This window comes from Oratosquilla oratoria, chromosome 18, assembly GCF_046742065.1.
Source record: "Oratosquilla oratoria isolate Oo_2021 chromosome 18, ASM4674206v1, whole genome shotgun sequence".
Taxonomy (NCBI): Eukaryota; Metazoa; Arthropoda; class Malacostraca; order Stomatopoda; family Squillidae; genus Oratosquilla; species Oratosquilla oratoria.
The window spans coordinates 7706122-7733955 of NC_134794.1; the positions used below are offsets into that span (position 1 = coordinate 7706122).

Consider the following 27834-nt stretch of genomic DNA (forward strand, 5'->3'; position numbering starts at 1 on the left):
CTGTATGGGGTAGACATGAAACATAAGAGAGGAAGAGTTTAAATGTGTTTGAGGCGAAATGTCTGAAAATATGGTAAGAGTTACTAGGCTGAATAGAGTGCGAAATGAGGAGAGCGGGACTGGAAATGGAGTTGGGAGATAAGGTTGACGAGAGTATTGGGATGATTTGGACATGTAAAGAAAGGCGTGGAAGGCAGAGGTAGAAGTGAACATGAGGGGGCAACCAAGGTATAGATGGATGGATGGGGTCAAAGGGGCATTTGGAATAAGGGGAATGTGTTGAAGTGGAGAATGGTTTTGTTTGGATGATGCTGCGAAGCATGGGAGTGGTTGAGGTGAGGAGTATGTGTGAATGATATTTTGACAGTCTGAAGGGATTTCTTCTGGTCTTCACTTTTTCTGCACGAGGGGATGGAGAGGATGTCGCCAATTAAATGAAGCAGCCTTGTTATGGATGTGCCGTGTCTTGCTGCATTGCTTCTCATCCAAGGCAGTGGGCAAAATGCAGAGATGACCAGTCATCCAGGAGCCACAAAAAGAGGGATAGAGGGTGATGAATGGGAGTGGAGTATGTGACGATGAAGTGGGTGGGGATGGATTTATACCTTTGACTGGTTTCCACCCTTGTATGGGGGGAAAAAAGCCCTTGGTATGTGTATGCATGTACATAGATCAGAGTAGCATTAATTACAGATAAATTATTTTTATTGCAAAATGTGATTAATCACCCATATATGAGAGCCACTAGTTTGATCCCAATAAAATTGGGAACCATGAGAGGAAGGGCAAAGCACAAAGAGCTCTCTGCAGGAGGAAGCGAGGGCATAAAAATCACTTGTACAACTAGTATCATCCATCTTACAAAAAAATGATAATAAAGGTCTACATAATTTTCTCGTTTTATTTGAAATATGAAGACAATGGATTATGAGATGAAATTGCTGGAAGGAGACATTTAGCCTTATCCATTATGATAATGATTAAAACATTTATTACATCAACATAGATGAGTAAGAACTGTATAAAAACAATAAGACTATAAAGATTTGGACAAGAGCACACAACTTTAAATTAGGGCTTTATACAGAGGGAACCTCCTGACTAGAAGGACTCGAGGGTCCAGGCCAAGTGTCTGTCTGGCAAGCGCGAGTGAGCGAGTCGACCAGAAGCAAGCATACAAGCACTGGTCCTATCTTTCCTTTTTCCTCCTTCCTGCCCACTCGCCCGCTCGCTCGTCCCGACAAGCAATCATCCTCGAAGGCAAATCGGGGGCAACAATGGTTCATTTTGATTGGGTTGTGTCTGGCTATACAATCTCACAGCCGATCTTTCGGTTGTCATGGTAACATATGCTCATCATGTTGCTGCAGTCAGCTGCTATACGTGCAACTGACTACAGCTGACTTAGACTGGAGGTAACCGGTGCAGCGGTCCTTGTGTGGAGTAGTGCTCTCCACATCAAGCAAGCGAGCAGGCACCTCTCCCTCCTGCTGACGGGATGGGGCGCTAACTGCTGGGCCAGGACGCGGATCATCGGGGGGGGGAAGTCGGGTCGGGGCGCAGCACATACGCAGGTTATGCGCGGCAGGGCGGGACTAGACTGGGCCCTGGCCGGCGCCAGACCAACTTTGGTAAGAGCAAATATCACTGCGAACCGCCTGCGGGGCGAGGGAGGCCCCTGGAGGCAAGTAGTCGTCATGGGGCCGAGGCGCGGCCAGCACCAACCCGTGGGCAGGTTAGGGCTGGGACTCGCGTCAGGAGCGGTATGTGCGAATAACGTCCCGGATGACAGCGCGACAGATGGGGCACTGACCGCCACCCCGTCCTCGCCACTGCTGGAGAGCACACTCGTAGCACATACACATGTGACCGCACATGTACAGCACCGAATCCACAGGTTTCTCGTAGCACACTGTGCACTCGTGGTGCTGTCCGGGCTGGTCCGACAAGGGCAAAGAGAGGGTCGACGTGCCCGACACAGGCTCCACGTAGGCGCCGCTGTAGACGGAGGAGAGCGTGTTGTGTCCGCTCATCGGGGGAGGCGAGGGGGAGCTTCCGCTGCCACTCTGGTGGTGCACGGGCGTCACCACCCGAGGCGGAGGCGCCGGTGCGTGATGAGCAGGAGGCGGCGGTGGTGGCACGGGGGCGTGGTGGGGTGTGTGGTGATGCGAACCAGGAGGAGAAGGAGGATCCTGTGGTGGGAGGTTGACGACCAGAGGAGCAGCTCGGGGGAGAGGAACGTGAGATGCACGGCCGATCGGCTCCGGGCGGCGGGGCGGTGACGAGGAGGTAGCTACAAGAGAGAATCAACGTTAGCATCATCTAATTACTCACGAACTTCCGCGGAGCCACGGGAGCTCGGACGTTGTTCGAATGTTTGCAAGCAATGTACAGAGACGGGAAAACCGTTGTCAGTATACTTACGAGGCTGGGGTGGCGGCGTGGGATCGTGCGTTACGCCCAGGCAACGGATCTTGCTCGTGTTGCCGTAGACGTCGAAGAAAGCCCACAGCTGCAACGTATGGTCCACGTGCATGAACACCTGCGGGTTGGCGCCGTTGCGAGAGAAGGTGACCTCGCCGTTGTGCGTGAGAGAGAAGGCGAGTTCGTCCCCTGCTTGCGGGGAGGAGGCCACGTCCTTGCTGACGACCCAGTACTCGGGGCGGTCGAGCAACATGTCGCAGTCCTCAGGAAGGTCTGCGGGCTCGAGGCCTGCAGGGTTGGCCGCCGTCAGCCCGAAGGCAAGGGCGCCCACATACATCGCCTCCGTATGGAGTACCTGGGCGACCAGTTTCTCGCCAGGACGGAGAGGTCGACTCGTGAAGACGTAGCCATGTGCGTATTCGGTTTCGCTCCTTGTGGCCACCGTGCGGTCGTTGTTGAAGCGAACGTTGCGACCTCGTACGCGGTGAAGGGGCAAAGGCGTGAAGGCGTGGTGGGCATGGTAACGAAGCGGTAGGGAGTCCGGGGCTCGAGGAGTGAGGGCCAGTTGTGCTAGGGACGGCTGAAGACGCTCTACGCCTTGATCAGCACGTTGTTGTTGCTGCTGCTGCTGCGGTTGCTGTTGTTGTTGTTGCGTCTGCTGCTGTGGTGGTGGCTGGACGGAGCGCGATGACGCTGTGCCACCTGGGCTCAAGTCGTTCACAATACGAACACGATTGTTGAGCTGTGATAGCGGATCCAAGAGCTCTACTGCTGTGCTGTTACCGTACACGTCAACCAAGCACCACAACTGAGACCGCGTGTCCACGCCGCCGAAGAAAACTCCGCGCTCCTCGCCGTTGATGCCGAAGTGGACATCCCCGGTGGGGGTGACGTAATAAAAGATAACTATGTCCTGTTCAGCAAAACGCTCGCTGAGCGCTTTGGCCCAGTACCCGGGCTTGTTGGTCAGGTCGGGGCACGCGTATTTGGGCAAGGCGTCTCGGAGACCTGCTGGGTCTTGGGATGTGAACCCGAACCGTATAACCCCGGACCAGTTCGTGGAGACTTCGACTAGGCGAAGGCACACACGCTCGCCCACGCGCACTGGCCTGTTCGAGAAGGCGATGCCCTTGCAGAAACTCTCAGTTCGACGCGCGATCTTGCCATCGGCGCTGATCCTGACGTTATCGCCGCAGACGCTGTTGAAGAGGAGCGGGGGAAGGTTGTTGGTGCACGAGCTCCGCACACCTGAAAGGAGAAAAATCGAACGTTAGTGTCTGGGAGAAACGAGGGAGGGGAAACATCTGAACTTCAATCTGAAACCTATGTAAATGTATGTACATACACATACGAGGGGAAGGAGCATCATGTAAATGGAATGTCTAGTCCTATGTGGCGCTGTTTGCCACAATGCTTCTGACCCAGGCAGTGGGCGGGGTCAAGGATGGCCCTTTACCCACAAGGAGATAAAGAAATTCATAAAAGGTAAACAATTGGGTGTGGAATGGGTGGAGGGCGGGTGCATGCCTTGGCTGGGTGCCTCCCTTATAAGGGGGAAGGAGTCTTTGGGCATATAGATACAAAATTTTCTTACCCTTCAGAACTGAGAAAATCTCTCTTCTCACTGGGCATCCGCCCACACACAACAACAAAGACGGTTAACGAGTTCATGCATATAAACAACCCGTACACCAAACGCCACCCTTTTTACTTCATAAATACTTTGGAATGAGGAGCTTCTCCCAGCTGAATAAAGCCACCTGGCGGTGACACCCACGAAAATAAGCAAGGTCATGTCACTCCCGAACAAGTCCCATACCGCGCTACGAGACACGCGATCTGTTGAAAACTTGCCATTCATTACCTGCAATTCACTCTCGTTGTGCCGCCGACGGACTTTTATCTGGGTTGGGGATCCCGTGGGCATAAATACATGTGTGTGTGTGTATTCACTTGGTCTTTGGATCACGAGTTGGACTCGTGTAAGTAGCAAGGGGAGGGGGTCGATTAGATTATGGTGGGGATATTTCGGGGAACCACGCCCCCCCCGCCACATTTTTTAAATGCCAGGGCGAGTGGTAATCACCGACAGCCAGGGGTGGGTGGGGGGTGTTGAGCAGTCTACGTAGCTAAGAAGGAAGCTTGAAACCCAATAACAAGACAAGGTTCCTCTAAGAACATTGTACAGTTTAGATCCTCCAGGTAGTGTGATGCTGACAACCTACTGGTAATCCTAACTAATGGTTCTGTGGGGGTGGGGTGGCATTACAGCAACGCTTCCATGACTAACGCAATACGCTTATTCTATTCACAATACACCAATCAAAATTCCAACGGGATATTTGTGCATTCCATTAGCACAACTCAACTGCTGTTTATATTTCACAACTCAACGTCTGGCGTTTGTGATTACGGGCCAGTCGCACAACATTCCTTTACAGTTAAAGACATCTTAACTAATAGTGGTAGTTTAATTCCCTATCTTTCCCTTTGCTAAGGAAACTTTGGGGTGATACTGTACCCAAGGATGGAGGTGCTGGTTATCTGTGACAAAATACAATGCATAGGTGATTCCGTTTTTTATTCCGATCTTCCTGCCCACAAGCAGCGACGTTCAAAATCGCCTAGCAAGCGAGCACTCGAAACAATACCTTGTACAAAACATTCAATATGGCAATGGAAGCCGATGCAGATGTCGCTAGCTTGTTATGACGTACCTTTTCACAGTGTCTGTACCAAGTTTAATCATTTATTCGGATTGAACAGTTAGGGCAGATTTAATTTCAGGCACTTAGTGAAACATGAACTCCTTTAGAAACTGCGGGGATATAATTGTCTTAAACGTTCTAATATATTCTTTAAATTATGTAAATGCGATAACCAAGGATGTTTCCTAAGGCCAGTAATCCCCATAACGAAGTTCTGAAAAGACTTGCTACAAAAATGCAAGGGACACCAAAGAACAATATATAAAGATAAACGTTTCGCTGGCGACCCATGGCAACTATTAGCAACGGTTCCTACTTTAATGTGCACTCCCCGATGACAAGATCATCATCCATGGGGACAATAGATTCGAGAACGATCAAACGGGGAAACATTGAAGCGACAGTCTAAACATGTTTACAAAATAAGTCGCGTCAGAAATGCGTAGACAACACATTGCAAAACTGAGACAGCTCAACAAATTAAAACTTTACAGGCATGACGATAGTTGAAACGCAACATTTCGAGGTAATCGAGTCTTCGACGCATTTGCAAGAACAACCAATCCGGTCGTGTGCAACATACAACTTGCACGAAGTCGACAAAACACAGGAATACAAAAATACCCCGACCCTCCTCTAGCAACTAAAAATGGCAAGCCCACGCTTGGCAGTTAACTGGAGCCTTTGACCTATTTGCTCGGGTAGACTGTGTGACACTCCCTGGTTGTCACTGCCAACACATTGTTGGAAGTCGTGTGAAAATCAAGCACACTATAATGGCATTTTCACCCCCCCCCCTTTAATCTCCACCACCAGATGTTCACGATCTGCACAACACTGACAGATGCACTGGTATGCCACAGCCCGATGTATTGTGTGTATCGGCAGGAGAGAGAACGGGGTTCAAGCGGAAAAACAAACAAGGTCGTGACTTCTACTCAATACAATCGATAGCTGTCACGGAGGGTTCCTTGGGAAGGTTCCAATATCACCCACCCATGCACCGAGGTCGTGCACTTCAAACAGTAAAGCAGAAATGGAATCCGTGAGATCGACAAACAGAACATGCTACCATGCATCCTTCTGGTGGCACGTCACATGCACTACGGAATTAACACTTCATCTTTAAGGATAAGACTTGTTTCAATACACATGTCGTCAAGACATACCACCTACATATACTTGTATCAAAGAACAGTATCTGCGGATGAGAAAACTCCATTTAATAAAGGAGAAAATAAGAACCACGTCAAACAAAAAACCGTTGCTGAACTTTTAAATTTGTTCCTGAAATTCAGACCCGTTATGTCAACTGCTCATCACGGGAATGTGGATATAAAACAGTAATTATATCCCAGTGTCTCTTCGACTTTGGATTGTAAACTACTTGGCCACTAACTAAAAACATCGAGCACCAACAAACACATCAATTTCCTTTGTTAAACCATTTTCAGTACCTTCAAACGCAAACTTGTATGCAAACTATGTCAATAAACCGTGTTCAATGTGTAATATAAACCATTACCAACAAAAGAACACAAATTTAATAATAGTTTTTTCTTAATAGCTTGCATGAAAGGTTTGCTTGCAACTTGTAACTACTAACGTACACCAACATTAAATAAGGAACGAGATTAAATACTATTATGTCCCTTGCAACATTTATAATGGGGGGGGGGACTACGATGGTAAACAACCATTTATGATTTATTCACAAAATCTGACAACCGTGAAGTAGTATGAATTACACTAATTGTTAAAAGTTTTACAAACAGCACACGAACAATTTCCTATGAATATTTGTACTTTCAATACCATTAATATTTCTCATGCAAAGTATTTCCACGCTAAGACAAACAAATAATCATTTCAATATCAAGACCTTCTTTGATGCCATAACTATTCGCATTTTTTTGGCAACATCACAATGACCGAATCTCGCATTTATTATTAAGCGCTTTAAAAATTGACAAACACCCCTTCATGTTACATTACAAATTCTTACAGCGCCTGCCTAGTTTACCAGGCACATCAGTAACGTTGAGACTATAAAACCACTATTCACCCACAACATTACCTACGCCACCATCGGCTGGTACACCATCTTGAGGTGGTCTGCTGCCCCCCTTTCCAAGTTAGAACCAAACGTTCCCCTTTAAGCAACCCAACGAAATCAAGCTAAGTTGAAAAAATAATACTAACCAAGTCCCATCCGCCTCTTGAACTTCTTGAGGACTTTCATTTTCTTGAAGATGGGCCCAGCCGTTACACACGAGACAGTGGGCTCGGGTGCTGGCAGGTCTTCAATAAACAGGGCCGGCATTACCGTCCCCAGTTTCCTTCTACTGCCACTTCTTCCGTGTGGATTTGTCTAACAACAGCTTCTAACTGATCTGCGGTCTTCAGCTAAAAGCCCTCCGTTCGTTCGCACTTTCACTCGTACACACAAACGATGATAAGTGTTGTTCATCGGTTATCTCAATAATTACTCATTGCTATCGAGTACTTGTAAAAGGCACAAATCTGTATGCAATAACATAGACTTGTTCTAGTTCAATAGTAAACACTAATTATACGTTCGTATCGTAGCAAGACCCAATTATGGGTCGCTCTTAGTCACCAAGAACGAGCAGGAAGACGGGCAGCAATCCCCTACCGCCTTCGACTGGATACTGACAGTCGCGGCTGAATCGGCGCGCCACACCAGCTGCCTCCCTCCTCCTCTCCTTCCCCAACCGACACCCCCGTACCCCCCAACCCCCCAACCCGCGGCAGGGCGGTAGGAAACGAGGGAGCAGGGAAGAAAGAGGATGGGGGAAGGAGGTGGGAGGTAAAGTGAGGTGGGGGAGGGTGGTAGAAGGGAGGAGGAGAACGGAAACACGCCATCCGCAAACCGACACCCCCCACTTCATCCTCCCTCCCTCCCTTTCCACTTCACCTCTTCCTCAGTTGTTTCCCGCCTCCTCCTCACCTCTTCGTGAAGGCAAAGGTAATTAAACACAAGTGCAGACTGCAGAGCGCATGGCAGAATCGGCAACGGTTCAAAGCTTACAGCTGCGTCAGTGCGTGACACGTTTACATACTTGCCTATTATCTCATGATACGAGATTTTATTATTCGATTAATCTGAGGGAAGGCTATTATCACTACAGATATGTAGTGTAACACTTGAACCCCACAGATGTACGTCACTTGCACATATATGTGCTCAAAGTGAACAAGTCATGAACAATCTTTTTACTTACATGGGCACACGCGTAAACAAAGACAAATGTTTCCAGACGACATCTATGATAAAATGCTTTGCTACTTTGTTTCGTAAACAGTTGTTTACATATCTCACTGAAAAATTTCCCTTCGTGCAAGTGATAAATCTTGCACATTCCAACTTGAAGAAAATGCTAAACCCAAGTTTGAAACCGGAAAGCGTTATGGCAGTGGAAGGCGGTGTGAGTGTGGGGTGGGGGGGAGCAGGAGGGAGGGCTGAGCCAGGGGTAAACAGTGAGGGTAGGGTCGGGGGAGAAAGACAGATGTTCAGTCAGTACCGCACGAGTCCAAGGTGCAGTTTCCAATTATGGTTATTTTTAAACTTAACTTTGACCTTAATTTGGTTGTATCTAAAAAAATATATATTAAGCCAAGGAGATTGCGCAAGGGTAAGACTGAGGAATAACATGATTTGCGTTTACGTTAAAAGTGTAGCACTTATGGTTATATGTCGGTATCCGCGTAGCGGGAAAGGCCATGCTAGTGCACCCATCCATCCGACTATTCAAACATCTAATTAATAAAAAAAAATCTTTTTATACCATACCAAACTCACTTTTACGTACTCATATTTGTATGCACAAGTGAAAATCAAACGAAGTTACTTCACAGGCACATAAATGGTCGTAATCTCAATGGAATAGAAGTGACGGTATGCCTGAGTGGTACGTGGTGGCAATGAAGGTTGTTTGAATGGCTCGTGCTGGGGGAGGGAGTGGGTAGGATGACATGAGAACCGCTTCTGCTGCTGCTGCTGACGGTAAAAATTTCCCTCCTAATAAAGAACTTTTCAAGCTCCAAGACTTATTCTAACTACACCAGTAATCCCTAACTGCAGCACCACTTTAAGAATTTAAACCTAAGCTGCAAAAACAACAAAACAAAAAGAAAAGAAAAAGAGTTAAGAGCAATCGTAGACCCCTGTTGTGATTGGATGCGTTGAACTCAATGTTTCTGTTCATGTTAAATTTCTGTCAGTTTCTTTCGGGTTGTCCCAGACCCTAAATTGCAGATAGAATCCAATTGATATTTGTCTTATCCTGATGCAACACATGTAATTTTTCTAGTGCCCAATTTTTTACCTATCTGACAATAATAAAAGTAATACAATGTTTACAAGGGGTGGTACCGGTATATACACAACGTCCAGTAAAATTAAGTGAACTTTTCAATAGTATATCATTGACTTGTTATTCTTACATGAAACATTGGTATTATGTTCTGAAACATTTTGAATAACAACAAATAAGTTATTATAGTACCATAATTATTTATGAGGATGATGGCAGCGTGGATGAAATTTATTTACCCGACTCTGAAACCACAATCTTTCTACTGTTCTCCCAACCTTTTCACGATTTCCGAGATGGTCCCTACCTCTGCCACGTCACTCCTGCAAACTTCTCTACCTCGTCTTTTCCCCGCTTCCCATGTCACGGCATCCAATCAGTAACACGCTCCTTCTGATACCTTTCCTTTTGGCTACTTGCCCTGCCTAATTTAATTTCCGCTACTATATCGCCTCCACAATATCCTTCAATCCAATCTGGTTTGGGTAAAAGAGCAGACTGGAGTGACAAGTAAATACTAGTTACACGCCTCACCATGTTGAAAGAGGTACATATACTCATACCAAGGGCTTTTATCCCCTTACAAGGGGGGCAGCCAAATTCAAAGGCATAAATCCACTCCCACCCATTTCATCCCCACATACTCCACTTCCATTCACTACCCCTCTCCCTATTTCCTTGGCCCCTCCTGAATGAATTGTCATACCTGCATCTTGCCCACTGCCGTGGGTCAGAAGCAATGTAGCAGGACACAGCACATCCACAGCAAGGTTGCTTCATTGAAAGAGGTAGGCAAGGGGGGAAATGTCCAAAAAAAATCGCGTTATCCATTTATCACATTCCGGATTTCCATCACGTGACTCAGTATGTATTACCCTATGTGCTCAGATAGCCACGGCAAAGGACAGTCACCGGTGGCCGTTAGGGAGGATCGAATCTGGGTCTAGTTATGCGTCCTCCGCGCGAGATTCTATTTAGGCTAGTGCCTTGTTCCTTTGATCCAAAACATCAAACTGTTCATTAACAGCAAATGGTTCTTACATGCATTCACTACTAATTCGTCCATATTTGGATTGTCGGCTTCCGTAAGACTCAAGTAAAAAAAAAAAAATGTTGCAAAAATTAAACTCAATCGAGGGGGTGCCACGGAGATGAATAAAGCAGAGTGGCACAGGGCCAACCACGAGAAGAAGGGAAAGTGGCACTCGGTAGGGACGGGGTTATGCAATTGGGTCACCTTTTCTTCCTGCTGGTCTTTCTACGGCTTCAGTATGACAACACCTTCTGGTTGTACAAACTGGCTAATGCTAGACGATCACATGCATACACACACACACACACACACACACACACACACACACACACATACACGCAAACACACACACACACACACACACACACACACACACACATACACATGGGCGTCAACCAAGACACCATTGTCCCAAGCTGGTTCCTCAACAGTCAAATGAAATCGCTATAAGGAAATTAAGAAAAAGTGTGTGTCGACGTAGTGAAGAGGTTAAGAATAATCTGTAGACAGTGGCGATTATCTATTTTTCTTTTAAATCGCCCAGTTGTCGCCAGGCGATTTTATTCCATCAAGGGGAACCTACTCACCGCTGTTTTTTTTAGGGTTAATTAAGTCCTCAATCAACCTGAAGGTGGTGACGATTTTGATCTTGTAATTTATTAATCTATTTATTATATTTGTTTGTCGCTGGGCGGCCTCCTGGTGGTTTCAGCCGGGCAACGGAATCCCCAACTCTCCCCCACTAAACTGTTATTTTTACCAGGTTCTTAGCAGTGGTCATCCATAAACTGGCTTAGGAATCCGTGTTAGTTGACTGCAGCTCAGGAGGTCAGGCCGGGTGTCAGGTCCAGACAAACGGAGCCACGGCCTAGAAAAAGCCGTCAAGCGATTTCATTCGACTGAAAACTAGACTCTGCTGCGGCTTCAAGCAGGAACCTATTACGAGAAAGGCCGAAGTGGTGGTGAAGGAAGGCACTAGCAAGCTGATGTTGCTGTAGTTATGAACTGCTATTTACCAACGCTTCTATCCTTGAGGTTTAATTGGCTGAGTTTTTTTTTTAATTAGCCTGGTTAATAGTCCTGTTTTCTGTATGGAATTGTGGAAAAGTAATTGGGGTATTCGTGCTTTGTCGCCCACGATTTGGTATAGCGTTACTGCTGTCTGACGGGGTAAATGAGAGTGGACCTGGCATACTCAGCCAGGGGAGATGGTCGGAACTTGGTAGATGAACGGCCCTCTCGTCCTTGGGGAGGGGGAGAGGGGGAGGGGGGGGATGTCCCCCTTGTGAATGAAATGGTCATGAATTGGGCACAAACAAGTCTGCGAAGTACCACGCGGGTCTAAACGAATTATGTTGGAATGATACCCAGTTCAGGAGCTTTCTTCCCCTGAACACAATCTCTCTCTCTCTCTCTCTCTCTCTCTCTCTCTCTCTCTCTCTCTCTCTCTGCAGGTGTCCGCCACACTCTGCAACAAATGTGTGAAACGGGACACAAGGGCGTTCCTGACTGAGAACCACTCTCACCCCACCCATGTCAACCCTGCGGGTTGTTCCTCTCTGCTGAACAGGATCGTCCGGCGTCAGCCAGAGGAAAATCAATAAAGCTTCTCCCGAATAAGCTCAAGCAGCACTCGGCAGCTCGAGAGGGAGTTCGACAGGTCCACTTCCCTTCAGAGACACACATTCGGATTCGGTCGGGAGTTCCCAAACTGTGGGTCGCGACCCCAAAAAGGGTCATGAACCTTTCATCTCAGGGGTCATGGAAGGTCAAACTGTATGTATATTCACCTACAAAGACCCTCGTATTGATTTGCTTGGATAAAAAAAGCAAATACATCCTTTGGGTCTCTTCCATTTTATGGCATGCAGACTTTTTAGGTTAGGTTACGTTAGGTTAGGTCAGGTTAGGTTAGGTTAGGTCAGGTTAGGTTAGGTCAGGCCAGGGCAGGTCAGGTCAGGTTAGGTCAGGTTAGGTTTCAGATTAATATCTATTTCTTACCTTTCTTAAGTTGTTGACATCAACTACATGTCGTAAAATGGAAAAGATCCCATCTTTCTCATTAAAATATATTACCAGATCAATCCTTGTTAATAAACACTGATAAACAATAATATATACGAGTGTATATTGTTATTTCTCTCTCTGCTGTGATTAATAAAATTTAAAGTAATGTATCTGCAATATAAAAAAAATACTATCTTTTCAGAAGGCTTATAAAGGTGGGGATCATGGTAGGTTTGGTACTACTGAAAGGGGTAACGTAGTGGAAACGTTCGGGAAACACTGTATTAGGAGATCATTCAGTGGCGGTACGGTTTTGAGTTCAAACTACCACGATGAACTGTGATGTGTTCTATACACGGGCGCAGCCAGAACACCAATTGGGTGAGGGTGTGGTCACAAAGTTTCTCCGTGAATAAAATCGAAAAAATCCACCTTGTGTTCAAGGTAAAGCAAATGTTACTGAAGACTTTATACGCAGAATTGCACATTCTTCCAGTTCTCCAGATACCATGGGTAAAACAAGTATTCGACATATAAGATTCACAATCTGTTCTCGAACATAAATTTATTTATTTATTTATCCGTTTTTTTTGTCACCCCTGGCCTCGCCATTGTCTATTCAAACGATTTAATTAATGGAATGATGTGCTATGATTATTTTAGATGAATTCCTTCGACATAGCGACGTACTTTAATACTTTTTTATGGCTAATGCCGGGCGAGTTTATTTACCGTATCGAGAGGGTTATCATCATCATCATCATCATTATCATCATCATCACCATCATCTAACACGATTCAGTCCGATGTGTCAACTCGTCCATCTCTACCGAAGTGGTCGCCACGAAGGTGATTGAAATAGACTGGCAGTAGCGGGAAGAGGCCGCTACATGTAACCTTCACTGGCACGCAGCGTACCGCTGTCGACACCTGATCCTGACACCCGTCCATCACGTGCCAGAACGATGGGCACACGTATCTTCCGTTGTTGTTGCTGTTTTTTTCCTTTTTCTAAAGAGAGAGAGAGAGAGAGAGAGAGAGAGAGAGAGAGAGAGAGAGAGAGAGAGAGAGAGAGAGAGAGAGAGAGGACAGAGAGAAACTGATGTATATATGTCAATAATCCAGCGGAAAATATATACGTATAATTCAGATCTCTACAGTGCTTATAACTTGTGCATTTATTCTAGCTGCCGCCACGCGATTTCAATCAGTTAATCCCCTCGGAGGCGTAAGAGAAGGAGTGGTCAGCCTTAAGAGTCCACTGCAGGACCACTGAGCTATCCCTTGGGTGACGATACAGCCTCTGTGTCTCATTATGGTAGCTTAATTTCTCTCTCTCTCTCTCTCTCTCTCTCTCTCTCTCTCTCTCTCTCTCTCTCTCTCTCTCTCTTTCTTGCCCTCCGCCCCCATCACGCCCCGCAACCTTCAACTAGCGCTGTTCCTCCCCCTGAACCTACTCCCCCCACTGATAAGATACAGTATCTACACAAAGAAATATGAGCTTGATATCTTAGTGATAAACAACAAGAGGTGTTGGTGAAGTGTGGCACAGTGTTGGCACGTTCCGTACCAGGTGACATCTTTATCTATTCTTTCTACCCACAGGCTGCTTTATTCAGCTCTGTGGTAACCCCCTTCAGTAGCCGAAGTATTCCACCCATGATAACTATCGTTTCTATCCATGGGGGCGATATCACACCGGAGGGTCACAGTATGAAGGGATGGCAGAAGTTAAAACTGGTCATACACACACACACACACACACACACACACACACACACACACACACACACACACACACACACACACACACACACACACACACACACATGTATACATATATATATATATATATATATATATACAGTATATATATATATATATATATATATATATATGTATGTATATAATTATATTATTTACTTATTTATTTATTTTCTTTTTTTTATCCGACCATAAAAGAATGCTACGTGACTCTGGTCCGTAGGGACTTTACTAAAGTCCTAATATCGACTGCAGAGAACGTATGCAGTCAGTACCATTTACGGGAATGGTAGCGAAGGAGATATTCGGTTAAACGTCAGGCACTATTAATAGCTCAATATTTTAGTCGTGTTTACTCAAAGTGCACGGGCATAGAATACAATTGATATTAGTTTTGGAAATTATTATCGACACCTTTTCCCTCGGCTGAATGAAATCGCTAGGCGCCAACAGCCAGAACAAAGCTCAAGTCGCCGCTGTCGGTAGCAGTGAAGGAAGGCTTAGTTGAAGTCTGTTAACTTAACCCTTCCTTCCACCAACTAATTAATTTTTAGAATTGGATGATCATGTATATCAAACCTGTTGTGTTCCAGGAGAGGATTGGGTAGATTGTGCACCTGGATCTAGAGCATGTATTTGATAAGGTACTTTACAACATTGAAGCGGCCTTGCTGTGGATGTGCTGTGTCTTGCTGCATTGGGCGAGATGCAGGGACGACCCCTTGTAAAGGGGAGGAAAGCATTTAGTATATGTATTTTACAACAGGCTTTCGTGGAAATTTAATTTGATAAAGTGTATTTCACAACAACTTTTCGAGGAAATTGAAGTATACTGGAGGATTTGGAGATAATTCCCCTGGATTGGGAAAGATTCTCCTAATAGTTTAATAAACAAGAACAGTTGCGAAAGACGAGATATCAGGCTGAAGAGACGTGATATGCGGAGTACCTCAAGGGTCGGTTCTGGCAACCGTAATGTTCTTGATAGACGCAGATGATACGATGGAAGGCACGGCAAGTTATATTAACACGTTTACATATGATCCAAAGACCACAGGAATATTGAACGACTTCAGGCGATTTTATTTAGCTGAAGGAAAAAAAAAAACCTCCTCCAGACTGCCTCGATGAACCACTGGGGAATGGAGTCTATCTATTGGGGTTTATTCTGGTTATCGTTACGCGAAAAGCTTCATTCAGCCTTGGAGGGGTACTTCCATTCTTCACTGGGGCAATTAATCAGTGCCAACAACAACGGAGGATGTGGCGGTCGAAATCAGGAGGAGGAAGAGGAGGAAAAGGAAGAGGAAGAGGAGGAGGAAGAAGAGGAGAAGGAGGAGAAGAAAGAGGCGAAGGAGGAGGAACACAAAGGAACACAAAGGAAGAACAAACAACAGCAAGCCTACTGGCCCTAACGAGGGTGTTTGTGTTTACTATACTAAGCTACAGTTAAGAAAACAGTAGAAGGAGGAGGAGAAGGAGGAGGAAGAGGAGGAAGGGGAAGAAGATGAGAAGGAAGAGGAAGAGGAGGAAGAGGAAAAGGAGGAGGAGGAGGAGGAGGAGGAAAAGGACGGATCAAGCACACAGACCGATGAGATGTCACGACCACATTCCGTAGCTGCTTATGAAAACACTTCTCACGAAAGAGGCCACTGAGCATGCGCGCACGCTCGTGTGTAAACAACACGCAAACCTAGCAGCAAGCAACCCCCACTCGTGCCAACCCCCTCCAACTCCCCTCCCCCCCACACCCTCAACATGAGCATGATATGTACTGATAAACATAACCGCACACGTATGTACAATACACGTGCAGGAACGCACACAGGCACAAGCAGGCGCGCGCGCGCACACGCGCACACGCACACACACACACACACACACACACACACAAAACAGTATCGCTGCGCTGTGGGTCGTTACTCCAACTCTCGTGGGCGGGGAGTTGGGTGTGTGTGTGTGCGTGTAAGGTCATAGCATTACCCATAGATCGGTCATGTAGGAGCTCTGAGCTCTCTTCCGGGAGGGAAATAGCTGTCGATCACGAATCCAACATGTGATCCAAGACCATGGTGAATCACACACACACACACACACACACACACGGGCGAACAAATATAGCATCGAAAAATGAGTTTCCATGAGTAAACACTGACACAAACGCAAGCGTTACTTTGGACCAAGAAAACATGACTCAGGGTAACTGAACAAATAAGGAAGAAGGAACTGTTCCCCCTAACTTCTGGTCCCCTCGGTGTCCAAACAGTGATTAATCAATTAATCAATAAATTAATTTACTCATTTACTTATTTCTGTTTCCGGGACTGGCCCACCTTTGCAGAATAAAGAGGCATTCGTGGTCTGGACTTGGACTAGACTGGACTGGACATTTGGGCGTTTTTAGACCAGGTCTGCCCGCCATGAGTGTAAAAACACAAAGACCAAATATATATCACGAGGTTGTCTGAAGCCCAAACCCCAAATAGATAAACAAATGAATAAATAGCATTTAGTGATTACGTGTACAGTTGACTAAAAATGATACCTAGCGTCGCCTAGTAAAACAAAAACAAAATAAAATAAAATAAAACAAACAAGCAAACGAAACAAAAGGATGTAAATAAACAGATAGACATATAGATAAATAGATAGAATATAAAGAGCACAGTCTTCCTATGGCTCTGGTAAGGAGGGATGGAGGGGGAGGGAGTGAGGGATGGAGGGATGAAGGGCGGAGACCCTGTCGCGTAGTGGGGGGCGGGGTGGGCGGGGCGGCGGTTTGATTCTTGGCGCAAGCACAGGCGCCAACATGACGCCCGCAGCCACCACCGCCACCGCAGTCGCCACCGTCACCACCACAGCCACCAACCTCTGGTTCCACCTGTGTGGTTTATCCTGTCTCCTGGGAAGATACGGCTCTAGGCCTGCACTATATATACATACATATATATATATATATATATATATATATATATATATACACTTAAAATATATATATATATATAAATGTATATATATATATATATATATATAGAATTAACATATATATATATATATATATATATATATATATATATATAGATATACGTGTGTGTGTGTGTGTGTAATGGTCTGGTCACGTCATCCGCATGCCTGAGAACCGTCTTCCTCGGAAAAAAAAAAAAAAAAAAACACGCTATAAAGATCACCCAAAAACCACACGCCTCTGATGGCGCCTCATGGTGCTCGTAAGGGGCCAACCATCTTGAGTCTGCTCGCAACCAAGCACGGGACAACCGGCGGCCAAAATGACATCAGTTCAACAATAGAGTTTATCCACCTGATCCAGATCTGACTTGCCCGGAGTGTGGAAGGATATGTGGGTCAAAAACTGGGCTCCACGGTCACCTCCGTTGGCACCAGCGACAAAGACCTCAGCATCACCACCCAACCTCACTCAAACCATCTCACCTCACCGGAGCACTGTCGTCGTCTGTCACAGACAGACCGCCCTAAGCATATATACATACATATATATATATATATATATATATATATATATATATATATATATATATATATATATATATATATATATATATATATATATCACTGATGAGAGAAGTAGTAACACATTTGTAAATCACAACTAACACCACAGTCGAACGAGAGAAAGTTAAGCGAAATATATAGTTTCGCTTACGCAACTCTTTCGTCCGACTGAGGTGTTAGTGATATATATATATATATATATATATATATATATATATATATATATATATACACATGTGTGTGTGTGTGTGTGTGTGTGTGTGTGTGTGTGTGTGTGTGTGTGTGTGTGTGTTTATTTATATATTGTTACGCATTTCTTTTTCACCTTGAGCTGAGGCATCTACATGACTCACCCAAGCAAAAATAATTTGCAACACAATTTAGAAGCAAGGTCCAACTCTACACGCTAAAGCGTTAAAACATCCAGCAGGGAAGCATGAAATTGACATTTCAAGGAAACACCAAGTGTAATTATTATGTAGAGCCAAATGATCCAAAATGAAAAATATAAAAAATGTACAGTTCAAACATTAATTTGTGAATAACTACATCAGTATTCGAATTATGTCTAAATGGTTGAGTAGATGAGTATTTTATAAACAATAATCAAATATGTACACCTAATCTCATATAATAGCTATCATTATGTCTATATTTATCATCCTTATCATTATAAGTTTTATATCATTATCATTATCATCATTATTATCTTTATCATTACTATTATTGCTATGATTACTGTTATGATCATCATCATCATCATTATTATCATTACTATTATTATTATTACTATTATTATTATTATCATTATCATCATTATTATCATCATCATTATTACTATTACCATTATTAACCGGTTGCTACGATATTAGCATGGAGAGCAAGAGGAGACAATGGCCCATGGTCTGTTTTTGACCCTTGGCGGAGCCGCCCCTGGGCAGGTTAGGGCAAACTTCCCAAACTTCGCCCCCCGAGTAGGTAAAAGCATTCAGACGAGCATGGCACCCCGACCTGCGCAATAGTTGCACCCAGGTTGCGGTGCTTTGTAGTTTTGTAGTTGGGATGGGACAACGAATGTGGGTTTGGACGAGGGTGACATGGATGTAGAGTCTATGATGGCTTCGATTTAGCCACCGACTTATAAGAATGAAAGGGCCTTTTGGCATACACATGTATACACACACACACACACACACACACACACACACACACATATATATATATATATATATATATATATATATATATATATATATATATATATATATATATATTATATATATATATGAGTGGAAGGATGGGAAGATAAACGCGAAAGCCGAAAAGTCAGATTAAATTCTCCAACAGTTCCCTGTGTTTATCTTACCACCCTTCCACTCATCTGTCTTACATACTTCAACATATATATATATATATATATATATGTGTGTGTGTGTGTGTGTGTGTGTGTGTGTGTGTGTGTGTGTGTGTGTGTGTGTGTGCGCGCGCGTCACTATTTTGTAGCAGGAAGGGAGTTGTCGCCGGTTGTCAGCTGTACCTATATGAAGAGATGAAGAAAATACAGAGTTGATAGAGATCCTGGGCTCGGCCAGGGGAGCGAGTGCCAGACTTTCGTGGCTGCACATCCAAACAGAACTGAGGGTGTTGACGGCAGTAGGGAGATGATTCTCTCCGATGTTCGCCCTGTAGGACTACCCAAAGAGAGAGAGAGAGAGAGAGAGAGAGAGAGAGAGAGAGAGAGAGAGAGAGAGAGAGAGAGAGAGAGAGAGACTACCTCTCAGTGCCGTATATTGCTCTTGTCAACATATTGGGAGGAAGGGCTGGTGAGTGTACAACTGGGAGGAGGAGGAGGAGGATGAGGAAGAGGTGGAAGAGGTGGAGTAGGAACCCAAATCGCAGACAAAGTGCCTCTGGACGACGACAGAGCCCAGGAGGAGGAAGAGGAGCCGGATGAGGAGGAGGAGGAGGAAAAGGAAGAGGAGAAGGGAGGTAGAAGAGGAAGAGGAAGAGGTGGAGTAGGAGGAGGAAGGAGGAGAAAGAAGACGAGAAGGGAGTTAGAGGAGGAAGAGGAGGAGGTGGATGAGGAGGAGGAAGAGAAAAGGGTGAGGAGGAGGAAGAGGCGGAGGAGGAAGAGGAGGGGGATGAGAAGGAGAAGGAAGAAAAGGAGGAGGAAAAGAAGGGAGAAGGGGAAGAGGAAGAGAAGTAGGAGGAGGAAGAGGAGGAGAAGGAGGAAGAGGAGAAGGAGGAAGAGGAGGCGAAGGATGATGATGATGATGGTGAGGAGGAGGAGGAGGCGAAGGGTGATGATGATGATGAGGAGGAGGAGGAGGAAGAGGAGGAGGAAGAGGAGGAGGCGGAGGTGAAGAGGAAGAAGAGGATGAGGAAGGGGAGGATGAGGATAGGATGAGTAATAGGCAGAGGTAGAGGAAGAGGAACCGAGGCGAAGTTAGTCGCCTCCACTGTGACGCTCACTGAGAGAAAGGAAGGAAAGAGGAAGGAAGGGTTTGGGAGGAAGGGAGGAGAGGCGGGGTACCTGGAAGAAGGAGGGGTGGAGGAGGAGGTGGAGTTAAGGATCGGGGTTTGGAGTTCCGTGGGGGGGTGGGGGGGAGGGAAGGGGGAGGAGGGGGGGAGTCAGGCCGACCGTGGGACCGGAATCTGCGCCGCTCCGGACATGGTCCTCGGAGTGTCCGGGGAGTCTTGTTCTCCGGCAGCGTGATATGGCTTCCAGTACGATGGACTTCGTTCTTCTTCCTCTGCAAGAGGACACTTGCCCCCGACGAGGACTTCCCGAGTCTGTCAAGGATCTTCTTCGGTTTAATCAATGAGATCGTTTCTTGGTGACTTGAATGGGCATAAATCGACCAATATATTCATGTACATATGATTAGTGTGTGTGTGTGTGTGTGTGTGTGTGTGTGTGTGTGTGTGTGTGTCTGTGTGTGCGTGTGTGTGTGTGTGTGTCTGTGTGTGTTTAATTAATTGTATGTATACATGGAAGAAGCAATGATCATACCTAATTTCAAGTGTGTGTGTTTGTGTGTGTGTGTGTGTCTGTGTTTGTGTGTGTGTGTGTGTATGTGTGTGTGTGTGTGTGTGTGTGTGTGTGTGTGTGTGTGTGTGTGTGTGTGTGTGTGTGTGTGTGTGTGTGTGTGTGTGTGTGTGTGAAGGGACATAAATTCACTAGAATCAGTACAGAGAAGAATGACCAAAATGATACATGGACTTGGAAATTTGCATTACGAAGAAAGGCTTAGGCACCTAAACTTACACTCTCTGGAAAGACGCAGAGTGCGGGGTGATCTAATAGAAGTGTTCAAGTGAATCAAAAGCTATAACAAGGGAAATGCAAACAAGGTCATCATAATAAAACAACAGGGCAGGACTCGCAGTAATGGGTATAAACTGGACAAATTTAGATTTAAGAAGGAAATAGGCAAGAATTGGTTTATTAATAGGGTGGTCGATGAATGGAATAAACTTAGTAACCATGTAGTAAGCGCTGAAACTATCAGTTGTTTTAAAAAACGATTAGACAACTTTATGGATGGGGACGACAGGTGGTGATGGATACGGAGCTGCCTAGTGTAGGCCTTATGGTCTCTTGCAGTCTCTTTTATTCTTATGTTCTTATGTGTGTGTTGGGTGTACGTATACTCATGCATTCGTGTCTTAGGGTTGAGCCGATCCCTCATCATTTTCGCCCTTTCAACTCTCTAAATGCTCTGGATGCTGATCATCCTTCCCGTGGCTACGTGGTCAACAAAACTGCCGTACATCGGAAGCCGAGTGTAGCGGGCGCTACAATCCATCAATCTATCTCTGGTCTAATTTCCACGCATGCTGGTGGCGCAATCGGAAGTCCGCTGGTCTCGCTTATCTGTGGTTTCGAATCCTGTACTTCTCTCCAATTCCATGCAGTGACCTGATCCAACAGTCCAAGCGGATAGCAGGGCAATGGTGACTGCTTCGGCCGCAGGTACAGGGCTCCTAGCATACGCTCCTTACTTCAGTGCTGATTATGCGGGTTTCCACCTTTACACCCACAGAAAAAGCGGACGATGACCGGCCGTAATCGCTGGGAGAGTACTGTGTGTGTGCTTCACAACGGTCTTGGATCACGTGTTGGACTCGTGATCGACAGTTATTACCCTCCCGAATGAGAGCTCATATATAGTCTGATATTTGGGTAATACTGAGGCCTTACACACACACACAACTCCTTGATCATCAGAGTTGTACTGTCATCTCGTAGTGCAGCAAAGCTGGTATATTAAGCCATGAATGAGCGGTCGAGAACGTTACCACTGCACCGCCGTCGAACCGGTGTGGTGTGTATGTGTGTGTGAGTCACCACGGTTTTGGACCACGTGTTGGACTCGTGATCGACAGCTATGAGCCCCACCAGATGAGAGATCAAGAGCTCATATATGTCCGACTTATGAATAATGCTGTGACCTTATAGATACACACCCCTAACTCCTTGTCCACGACAGTTTGACTACCGGCTCGCAATGCAGCAATGCTGAAAATTTCAGCCCTGGGCGTGAATCGAACTCGGACCGCTGGATTAGCGGTTGCGGACGGTACCAATGTGTCGTCGAGCCGCGTGTGCGTGCGTGCGTGTGCGTGTGTTTCTGTGTTCACCATGGTTCACCACGGTCTTGGATCACGTGTTAGACTCGTCATCGACAACTATTTCCCTCCCGGAAGAGAGCCCAGAGATCATATATGACCGATCTATGGGTAATGCTGTGAACTTACACGCACACACACTCCCAACTTCCCACCCACGTGAGTTGGAATAACGATTCGCAGCGCAACGATACTGAAATTATTTCAGCCCTGGGCGGGATTCGAACCCGGACCACCGTAATGGTTGTCGGGAACTCTACCACTGCGCCACGAGTCGTATGTGTATGTGTGTGTGTGTGTGTGTGTGTGTGCGCGCGCGCGCGTGCCACCCGGTCCGGAAGGGATTAGGACCCCCTGTTACCTGTTACTTGTTAAAATACTTGGAGTGCCTCTAACCAAGGACCAGGAAACCAGGAGGTCCACCTCAAGAGCCCCCCTGGGCCCAGATGTCCGACAGTCCCCGTTCAGCGCCCCCAGCATGAGGTCAGGTCAGCTGTCAACCAGGCGTGGCTGTGACCCAGCGTGCCCTGGCGTGACCCGCCCTGAGCGCCCTCCTCCTCAAGTGCGTCCCGCGGGTTAACGACACGGGATCAGGACCTCGAGGGGGGCGCCGCTGGTGAGGAACGGGCGAGAATGAGGGGAACGTGAGGAATGTAGAGATGTGATAAGAAAAGTGATCGTTAAGGAACTGTTGGAATGTAAGGCGGCGTACGTTCGTCCTTCGATAGGACGGCGCAATCTTGTGGATCCACGAAATATCAAAACATGAGAATATATATTTTTTTCGGTATTGGGCGTTCAATGCATATTCTGTCTACACTATTTTTATTGTTATATAAAGTTATTTTCCTACACTAAATGACATTAATAAAACAACAGTTTAATTCTGATGGATAAAAGGTCAGGTGTCCACCATATTTCTTTTACAAATGATAAAAGGAAGAAGAAATAGAAGAAGAAAAAGAAGTAGAAGAGAAAGTAGAAGAAAAAGAAGAAAAAGAAAAAGAAGTTGAGGAAAAAGAAGAAATAGAAGAAGAAAAAGAAGAAGTAGAAGAAGAAAAAGATGAAGTAGAATAATAATAAGAATGATAAAAAGACTTGGACTTAAACGGAACCTCTGTTGATAAGGTGGGCCGAACTCGGAATTCTCGGCTAAAGTGTGGAGGCGTGAGGTACCGTGAAGGATTTTAGGAGAGTTACTGGGTTTCATCAAAGTCCGCCGTACAAAATTAGTCTATTCTACTTTAATCTTTTACTGCAAGGACCGTGAAGTCTTGGCGTGGTGGACACACAAACCTCAATCCCATTGAGTTCTTTCGATGGTTACACATACACATAAATAGCAACGTCCAACCCTACTGAGTCTATCACACTTAGTATTGCATCACTTTATGCTTAGTAAAGCACTTAGGTAGTAGCGAGGCTCGTTTCGACACTGGAACGTCCTGTCGGGGCGTGGGAGGGGCAGTCATGAATTTCATGACGTGAATATGAATGCAAGACACATGGAAAACGCCATCTTGCCACACAAATCATTATATGGTCAATCTAAACGTACGTGGTGGCTGTAGGCGTGGTCTCCTGACCGCGCAGGGGTGATTCTAAGATGAATGAAGCCGCCTGGAGTTAGCTAGAGAAAAATCTTCAACAGGAAAGAGGTTCCACCTGGACAGAGATTCATAAACTAGGGGTAACTGATTGGTTTGCAGTTTATGGTGCTGCAAACACTGGGGGTAAATGAACCCCTCGTAGATATCTTGGCAATTCTGGAGAGTTATCGAAGAAGAAGAGGAAGAAGAAGAAGAAGAAGAAGAAGAAAAAGAAGAAGAAGAAGGAGAAAAAGAAGAAGGTAATTCAGGGAACTGATAAAACAGAGGGACCATAATGTAGACTAATACAAGTCAATAGATGACAATAATATTTGGGATTGTGTAATGATTATAGATTATGACCCAGTCTTGTGATAAAAAAAAAGTTAGCGAACCTGATGCGCCGCTGTTGTTCAATTGGGTTACGAGAGAGAGAGAGAGAGAGAGAGAGAGAGAGAGAGAGAGAGAGAGAGAGAGAGAGAGAGAGAGAGAGAGAGAGAGAGAGAGAGAAATCTAGATTCAATAACGTCTTATCATTATCCTTGGAATCGCCGTGGTTGATCTTTTGCCCGACACAGCGTTGGGTGCGGGAGGCAACGATCGCTCCGCACCGTCTTCTTCTTCTTCGGTTTGGCTCGCCGTCGCCGTCGCCGTCGCCGCCGAAGCCGCGATCCATTGGTTCCTTCTCGCTTCTGCACGCGCGCGCGCGCACTACACTTACGGAGGAGAGACGGACGTGACTGCGTCGGCGCGGCGGTGGTTACGGCGACCGGGAACAAAGAGACATAACGACTCCTCTCTCTCTCTCTCTCTCTCTCTCTCTCTCTCTCTCTCTCTCTCTCTCAAACACACAACAAGGACATCCATGTATGCATGTAGACACTCAAATCTGACCCACGAGTTTCCAGTTATACTAATATATCTTTCGTTGTTGAGCGTCCTCTTATATTAATACAATATCAATGAAAAATATATTCGTATAGTTCTGGTGCATCATCGTGGGTCATGATTGGAATTCTGCATACATACACACACACACGCGCGCGCGCGCGCACACACACACACACACACACACACACACACACACAAACACACGCACGCACACGCACACACAGGTGCACGCACGCACAGACACACGCACACACAGTCACACACCACACACAGGCACGCACACACACAGGTGCACGCACACATAGATACACACACACACACATACAGTCACACATTACACACACACACACGTACACACACCACACATACGTACACACACCACATACACGCACACACACCACATACACGCACACACACACACGTACACACGCACATACACCCACACGTACACACCCGTATGCACACACACGTACACACACACACACACACACACACACACACACACACACACACACACACACACAAACTTTGACGTCGTGGGGCGGACGGGGTGAAGTCGGTAGTGACGAACTGGAGTAGCGTACAGAGGACGGTAATGGAGGGGAGGGGAGGAGGAGGTGTCTCATTCGGGAGGGTCCCCCCCGGCTACCCCCCATCCCCCACCCCACCCAAACTTCCTGTGTGCGGCAGTTCCACTCCTTCTAGTATCCTTTACTTTGCTCCTTCTGCTGTTGCTGTCGTCTTACGACTCTATTGGAAGGTCCTCGTACTAAGGGTCATGACCCCCCCTTCCCCCCACCCCCGTCCCTTGTAGGGGGGTGGGCATGTCAGTAACGACCTTAAGATCTCTAAAGGGACATTTACACAATCAAACGATCTGTCAAACCAGGTTCGTCAAACAAGTGTTTGAAGTGATGTTTGACCGTGTGAATGGGGGTATTTGGTTGTTAAACACGTTTGACAAACGTGTTTGAAGTGATGTTTGACCGTGTGAATGGGGTATTTGGTTGTCAAACACGTTTGACAAACGTGTTTGAAGTGATGATTGACCGTGTGAATGGGGTATTTGGTTGTCAAACACATTTGACAAACATGTTTGAAGTGATGTTTGACCGTGTGAATGGGGTATTTGGTTGTCAAACACGTTTGACAAACATGTTTGACAGCCAATTCACACGGTCTAACATCACTTCAAACACTTGTTTGACGAATCGGGTTTGACAGATCGTTTGACTGTGTAAATGGCCCTTAAGCATTGTATATCTACGTCAAGGCTACAGATCCCTTTATTCTGGTTAACTGTAGACGATTTCATTCACATGTGAAGAAATATCTGTTTTGTGAAACCAGGACGCAACCAATCCCGTGCACTGAGAAATAACTCCCTGGTCTGAAAGGTTGGAGTCTTGAATAAGGAATGGAGTACCTCTTATACTCCCCCTCCCCCACTCCTCCCCTCTCCCATAAGGAATGGAGGACCTCTTATACTCCCCACCACCCCACACTCCTCCCCTCTCCCAAAATCTTTTAATGAGTGATTGAGATCGCGGTGGTTCGAAACTGATTCGGTTTTAGACGAAACGTTCATAATGCAAATCAACATCGGCTGGCTTTGGTCGGAATAAAACAAGTGAAAAATCACCCTACTCCGCATTTCGGGCACGGAAATGGTTAAAAGATTACAAGATAAAGCAAAGTGAACACGTCATATAACTTCATTCTATGACAAAGTCTCTTTATTGGGGAAAAAAAGGAAGGAAACTCTTTTGTTTCTTTCTTCGAGTTTCCTTCCTCTCTGTGTCCGGGGAATATATGCATGCAGGTGATATAATAACAGATAACCCAACAGCGGCTTTGTGAGCGAACGTGCGCAGAATTCTATCGTCATAAAAAAAAAAAAAAAAAAAAAAAAAAAAAATAATAATAATAATAATAATAATAATAATAATAATAATAATGATAATAATAATAATAATAAATGAATAAATAAAATAAATGAATAAATAAATAAACAAATAAATAAATACATAAATAAATATAATAAATAAATAAAAAAATAAAATGAATAAATAGAAAAAAAAATGAAATAAAATAAAACATAAAAAAACATAAATAAAATAAAATAAAACAAAATAAAAAACAACGAAAAAAACAAAAAAACCGCTCACGGTGGCATTGACGGCCCAAGTGTCACCGCCGCAGACGCAGACGCACTCTCAGGCCGGTAGTCAGCATTAACCCCTTCGTCAGCACTTCGCAGGATCTCTTCGCTGATCAGTCCATGCTGATGCTGATTTAATTATCGCTTCTGTGCTGTCGCGTCAACAGCCCCCTCCCGCTCCCCTCAGCCACCATCACCATTCGTATCCTTTGTGGAGACAAGGCACGGCATTTAGGTCTTCAAGGACAGAAGCGCTGGTGAAGCATCAGTGACGAAATACAATTGTGCTGGTGGACACGTCATAGCAAACGGCTGTATACATTAGTCTCATTTTACGTAGTTGGTTGCGCTATGGAGACAAGCGAGTTCCTCCATCGCATAGCTCTGGTTTGATAACAAATCACATAACCAGGTCGTTGATCCAACGAATAAATTATCTATTTTTTTTTTTTAAAGGAAGAAAAAATTAGTCTCTGGTGTTCTAGAATTTTGCAATGGGGTGACCCAATTGTTGTAGAAAAAAAAAACCCTCCCTATGTCAAGCTCTCGTCTCACCTCCATATTTCTCACTCCATCCATCCCCGGTGCACCTACCACAGTTCCCATACTTCCTTGAATTCACAAACCTGTGTCGACTGCGCGCAGAATATCGTTCTCCGTTTCCTGTGCGTATGCGTATAGCACAGCGGCGTTGTACTTTGCGATGTGACCTTGCTCATCGTCGAAGTCTTTGTTGCGGGACCGACAACTGTGATTA

At 45.6% G+C, this 27834-nt stretch overlaps 1 protein-coding gene across 3 annotated transcripts in view; it reads right to left on the reverse strand.

Moving 5' to 3' along the window:
- Positions 1–887: 887 nt before the first annotated feature.
- The window catches only part of neur (E3 ubiquitin-protein ligase neur), a 214795-nt gene continuing 187848 nt past the window's right edge, over positions 888–27834 (reverse strand). Inside the window, exons 1-3 of one of the 3 annotated variants that reach the window (XM_076201464.1) lie at positions 8966–9092; positions 2425–3672; positions 888–2293 (exon numbers count right to left, since the gene is read on the reverse strand). In XM_076201464.1, coding sequence (XP_076057579.1) covers positions 1755–2293; positions 2425–3672; positions 8966–8969 — 1791 coding nt within the window. In that variant the 5' untranslated portion in view covers positions 8970–9092 and the 3' untranslated portion in view covers positions 888–1754. Of the gene's footprint in view, positions 2294–2424; positions 3673–7334; positions 7843–8965; positions 9093–27834 lie in introns of those variants that run through there. The other 2 variants (XM_076201462.1, XM_076201463.1) reach the window with 2 other exon arrangements.